At 36.0% G+C, this 6,481-nt stretch overlaps 1 protein-coding gene across 1 annotated transcript; it reads right to left on the bottom strand.

Annotated features, from left to right (window-relative positions):
- Positions 1 to 1,557: 1,557 nt before the first annotated feature.
- LOC149539084 (floricaula/leafy-like protein) lies at positions 1,558 to 5,577 on the bottom strand. The gene is made up of 3 exons (XM_089799087.1): positions 4,483 to 5,577; positions 3,283 to 3,692; positions 1,558 to 2,047 (listed from the first exon to the last, which is right to left on the bottom strand). The coding sequence occupies exons 1-3, from the start codon at positions 4,949 to 4,951 to the stop codon at positions 1,727 to 1,729; spliced, it is 1,200 nt and encodes a 399-aa protein (XP_089655213.1). The 5' UTR covers positions 4,952 to 5,577; the 3' UTR covers positions 1,558 to 1,726.
- Positions 5,578 to 6,481: the final 904 nt, after the last annotated feature.

The following is a 6,481-nucleotide window of genomic DNA, read 5'->3' on the forward strand; positions in this document are numbered from 1 at the left end:
CCTGTTGAAGGACAACCAAGAGGGGGACCTCACCCATGAAGACTCTAGAATGTTGTTTGACTTCTTGGCAAAGGATTGGGCCAACATCCTCCTTAAAGGGAAGGATGAGAAGAAGCCTAATTAGGACCTGCTCTCCATGGTTTCTTGTGTTTTATGGTTTCCTAATTGCTGAACTTGATATGGTTTAAGGCGGTTATGCCTTTGTTTATAAACTTTTACAGTTTAAGTAGTAATATTGCTGACAATTGTAGTTTGTTGCTTGGTAAAACTTTTTTAATGATCCTTCGAGTGTTGGTTTTGCTTGGATTACCAACGATAGGGGGTAATTTTGTCAGGTGGTAATCTACTAATTGTTTGCCAATTTATTTTGTAAGGGCCAGCCCCCTTGTTTTGACTGCTTTTTAATTCAAAAACATATGGATGCTTATCAGCTCTACTAAATGAAGACACACATATATTGGCTCCTCTCCCCTATGATTCAATAATCATAAGGTTGGATTTTAAACTGGTAGGCATTGACTAGGTAGTTCTAGTTGATGTTGTGTTAAGTATATGTAGGGAGTACGGGCATTGTAGGTAGATAGAGCACTGTTCAAATGCCATTCACCGTTCAAATGTCAATCTCTGACTTTGTGGATCACAATTATGGTGTAGCAGGGTAATTGGTTTTATCTTTGCTATGGGGTCAATACAGCGGTCAGAATTCTCTTGTTTTATTCATGGACATTTTAGCATCCGTGGTACTACGAAAAGTTTTGGCAGTATTATTCTTACACATGTTTTCATGACAATTGGCACGGCCAGCATCAACAATATCAATGTTAAACCAGGAGCGGACTCTGCATATTTTGGTCCCGTCCAAATACAAAGATCTGCCAAGATTCTTTGCGGGTCTTCAACCTTTTTGCATGCTTCCTCCGTAGAATGAATATGAAAGAAAAGTCGAGAAAGATATAAACTAATTAAACAAGTGCTAAAAATTCTCTGTGAGTTTCATAATGAAAAAACCATGTCAGAACATTTTAAAATTTACCTTTTCCAATAGCATAAAGCAAGAAGCTGTACTAAACATTTTGTCAGTGATGTTCTAACTTTTTCTCAGCTTTTTCTTGCATGCAATTAGAGTTGTTTGCTTCGAGCACAAATTCTACAACAAAGTTGGGTGCAAATTGTTCATTTGCTTCAAACACAGTATTTATTTTGTGCAGATAAAAAGAATTAACACTACTATACTACATTGAAACGGAATGCCATTTTTCTTCGAATTTACAGCATTTAAAAAACATTGGAACATTGTGATCTCATCTTATAAAAAAGTGGACAGTATGCAGTTTATTTGAAGTTGACAATATCAACCAAATTATTAGATTTTTGTTAAGATAAATACTAAAAGACTGGAAATGGAGAGAAATATAGAAATTGCTTTAGTGCTGCATTCTTTTTAAAATCATTCATTCATTCATTCTTTAAAAAAATAGATATTATGATAATACACCAAGAAGAAACTTACATCAAAGATCACTGAACATGATTTAGATATATGGAGAACTTCTACAGTTGATAAAAAAACTGGAATTTATAAGAAATTAGAACACTGAAGCTCTCTAGGAAGTTGCAGTATTTAAACTTACAATCTTCATAAGCCTTCGTACAATTGCGTCATACATGAAGTAAACATCAAAGATGATAAGATGGTTTCATGTCCTTGGAGGGATTGGGGGATTGATTACTGTTGCTGGCTTTTCTCCAAGTGACAGAGTTGTCTTAACTTGGTGGGAACATACCAGATTCTGAGCTTTTCATGCTTGTTAAAAACCCCTTCAATGTCCCAACCATTTTCTTTGGCCATGTCCACAAGGGGATAATAGCACGCTTGCCTCCATGCTCCCACATTCTCCCCTCGTTCTTTGTAGCTTCTTCTCAAACGATTTGACTGCTCAACATCCAGGCAATGCAGGGCATAACAGTGTACGTAGTGTCTCATCTTTGGCTTGTTAATGTAACCTGCACCAGAGTGCTTTGCATGCCTGAACACCTGATTGGTAACCTACAAACAACAAACAATCAATAGCTTTCATCAACCATATTCCTAAAACATAACAACAGATATTGGCAGTGATAACTTAGTCCATGAAATCAAAACAACCAAACCCTCGGCAATAACTAGGTATTTAAGTTAGTCGAGAACAGAAAATAAAATTTTTACATAAATATATATTGATATGGATTGTGGAAATTTGATAGACTTAACCGATATAAACTTCTAGATAGCTGCCTTCCCCTTTGAAACAACTCTAAAAATGTAATATATTTTACTGCTTTGAACAATTTTTTAATGAACGAAAACCACCAATTTAGAACAATGGTCTAATCCAGGGAACCCATTTTGTGTAGTGTTACAATCTTCTGACCAAGTAAACACAGTAGCAAACAATCTTTTAAAGTGAGGGGAAGTATGATCTGAAACATCTACCATCCCCAAAGACATAGGAGATAGTCAGAATTAGTGGTTTGTTGATAGGGTTTTCTTTCAATGCTATCATATTTCTATAATATATTTGATGCTGCTATGTTCTTTTGGTTTAGATTGTGTATAATTTTTTGTTATAACGTTTCAGATTACATTCAGTGATCTGTCATCAAGATATGTAAGAGAACATAAGAAAAAATGAGGAGTCATATGATCTAAAATATTGATAACAAAAACTATACACAATCTAAACCAGCAGAATTTATTTTTCATTGGTTGAATTCATATCTTAGACGGCATGATCCTGTGGATATTGTTAATAAAATTCATCTCATACAATCTTCTCTACAGAAATGAAAACACTTCTAAATACAATTTCAAACAATCTTCTAAACCTATCAACACAATTCAAGAAAACTAAACATACTTATTAACAATCTTATAGACATCATATTCAAGCAAATTTTCTGAACATGTAAGATGAGTGTAGTCACAAATGAAAACGCTTCTAGATACAATTTCAAACAATCCTCTAAACCTATCAACACAATTCAAGAAAACCTTCTGAACTAAACATACTTATTAACAATCTTATAGACATCATATTCAAGCAAATTTTCCGAACATGTAAGAAGAGTTACTACACTGTTGATCGAAATAGTCTAAGTAAATACACTTTGATAGGTGTCACAAACAGTATCACCCTCTCGTGATAAGTTATCTAATCGTATTTAAATAAAAGAACCAAGACTTGGGTTTGAATTCTATGCACTATCTTTTTGAGATGATTGCAGAGCGTTATAAACAAATACCTTTGTAGGGCATTTCTCCCCTCTTTCCTTGGCGATGTGCTGAACATCCAGCAGAAACTTGCCACACTGTTCGTAAAGATCAAACAAATAGTCAAGCCCATTCTTTTTTCCTCTTGCAAGTTCTCCAGGTTCAGTAACTATAAAAGGGTGTTCTCTTTGCCTGTCTTCACCATCTTCTCCTGACTCTTTTGAGCGCCTTCTCTTCTGTTTTTTGGAAGATTTGAGCTGCTGATCACTGCAATAGTTGTTGTTATCAGGTAGTGTCATTAGACCACTCACTGCAGTACTCAAATGGCCGCTATTTTGGAGCAGCAGCACATGATCACTGCCCGTATTCAGGTTCAACGGATAGTTGTTATTCTGTGAAAGGATCATAGTGTTATCTCCATTAGGTTCTTCAACTGATAGACCTGTATGAACAAGTACAACCCAACTAGGTTATCATCATATGATCCCCTATAATCTATATATTGTTCCACTCTTCACCAAATATTAGAAAGAAAAAATAAATCACAGAATACATCCTTGAACTCTTCTCATTCTGTTGATGAATCACAGAGTGTGATCTGTAACATTGATACAAAAATTATTCACACAAGAAAGCTGTATAACTTCGAACACAGAATACCCTTCATAAAAAATCGATGAATCTTAGAAGCTATTGAATCTCTCCTCCTCTGCCACTATTCATTGCTCATGTCACATATGTATCAAATTTGATATATTTGACACTATCAGAGAAGACAAGTTTTAAAACCCATTAAAGTTTGCTTTACAAACGATGCAACAATGGGACACGAAGTAACATGAACAGTGAAACAGTCTCCAGTTCTCGTTGTAATGGAACAGTGATTACAAGAAACTGTTTCTACACAGAGTTACATACAATGCTACAAGTGTTTACTATTTTTATCTTTAGAGGCTGCCTACTAATATGATCTAAATTACGTGCCTTTACGAGGAGGGCATCTAAAGGCAAAATGTGGACACTGGAATAACAAATAGCGTTCTCAAAAGAACAAACTGCAGCTATCAAGTGCAACTATAAAAATTTATTAATTCTCAAGAACATATATGTCCCCAAAAGGCAAACAAGCACAAAACAGAACAATAAAGCATATTTACATAAACACACAATCCAAATACAACGAAAAGCTATTACATTCAAACATATGTAAGTAATGGATAGGCACAAATTACCTTCCTGAGACAGTGTGTCTAAGGCATTCTCATCACTCTTGCGTTGTTTTCCATCCATGATAGCAAAGAGTTCCATATGCTTTTTCCTCTCCGCTTCATCAAGCCTTCTCCTTTCTGCCCTAATTGCAGATTTAATGCCATATTTCTCACCAACAAGAAGATCAAGGCTGTATATTTCAGCCATGATCCTAACAACATCATCCAGCTCTTGCTCAGTCAGATTGACCAAAGTGTTGGCAGTGAAACCCATCTCAACCATCTTGCTCAGTGTAATGCATCTCACACCATAATTCTTGAAAAGTTCTTCCAAACAGCTCAATTCTTTCCTGTTGTTGCCATTCATGCCATTGGGCATCAGTATAGCAGCAGTATTTGGAAGAGGGAACTCATATCCTCCTCTTTGCACTTGTGGGGCTGCTATTGATCTAGGGTCCCACTTGAAGAAAGCTGGAAAGCTGTCAGGATCCATGCTTTTATACACAAACTAACCTCAATATTCAAACTCTCTAGGTATACATCCAAAAATTCAAGCGACAAATGCAATTAGCCTCTCAGAGACCTAAACACTATTGCAAATGCGTATATCAGTCTCGTAAGAGATAACACTTATAATCTCTCCACACACCCACTATTTATCAGATTCACAAAAGGCATTCAAATAGTTCAAAACAGTTTCATATGCAATATACTTCAATCTCATACTATAGTATTGCTCCACATTTACTCTAATCAAGCTGACCAAAGACCTAAAAACTACTTCATGTGCATTCTAAAATCTCATATACCACAAGAATCCAATCTTGCAGAGCCGACCCAAAGAGCTCTTTGCGTTCACCCATCTAATCCGGTGGCCTTTTATTAACAAGCTTCAAGAAGTGTACTATCAATCCATCCGCGCCATCATCACCACCAACAATTTATAACTAATCTCATAATACTTTTTTTCTACGTGGGCATTAAAGAGATTGGCATTGAAGGCCACAATTTCTATGTAAAATGAAAACCAGTGCTACTCGTTGCAGGTCTGAGATGGCAGGAATTCGTATTACATTGTACCTGCACTTGTTTTAAGGACAAGACCCTACAGGGCAGGCTACTTCCTTAGCCTATGCAGGGGAGCGAAGCATTGAATGAATATCTCGTTGGCGAGGTGACGTGACCTCTCAACTCTCCTGCAATACTTGGTCACTTTCCTCCTTATCTCAAGAATCTTATTTCAATTAAAAATGTATTAGCTTGTACCACAAGAACAGCTATATGATACATCAAATTTTCCTTGACTTGTTGATTTGAATTTTTAACGGAAACCTTTTGATCTTCGAGGCCTTCTGTACATGCAAATAGTAAGTCTTGTGGTGCCCTCATATCCCTTATGCCCATGGTTTAGCTTGAAATTTTGCAATCCCCACATCAAAAAAGCAGACAAGAGCTCATTGACTTTCACTCGCAATGATTCTGTAAATCATACATGGTGTCCTATCATAGTTTCTCAACTTCGTACTTTTCATCCATATTTCGTGCTTAAATAATAACTAGGATTCTAGTCAGTCCACTATAGGCATTGTGTAGATACATTATGAAATTTATTAAATTAAATAGTTTATAAAATCTATGGATAGTCAACAAAAGTTCAAATATAGAGTATTTTTGCATGCAAATGAAGAACTTTCTTCTATGAAATTGTGACCTCTATTTTCAGTTTATCCTTTGTCTTCGAAGTGGCATTCCTCTTCCATCCCTTTGGCTCCTAATTGCATGCACCTCCTTATATATGAAGGATGGAGATCATCATGTTCCCCACAATTTGTCATCCATCATTCTTTGCTCATTCCTAGTTTCAAATCATTGGCAAAAAACAAAAGTGACTCCTCCTAAAAAATGCTAGAATCACACTAGTCAAATCTCCTCGACATCATAGAAAGAACAACCCTTTGACAATGACAATAAGGGATAGACGTCTTTAGTCTAGAAGACATAGGACTTCCTCTTATGCTCTCTC

The sequence above is a fragment of the Cupressus sempervirens genome, chromosome 9 (genome assembly GCF_028749045.1).
Source record: "Cupressus sempervirens isolate cs-2001-9-10 chromosome 9, ASM2874904v1, whole genome shotgun sequence".
Classification (NCBI taxonomy): Eukaryota; Viridiplantae; Streptophyta; class Pinopsida; order Cupressales; family Cupressaceae; genus Cupressus; species Cupressus sempervirens.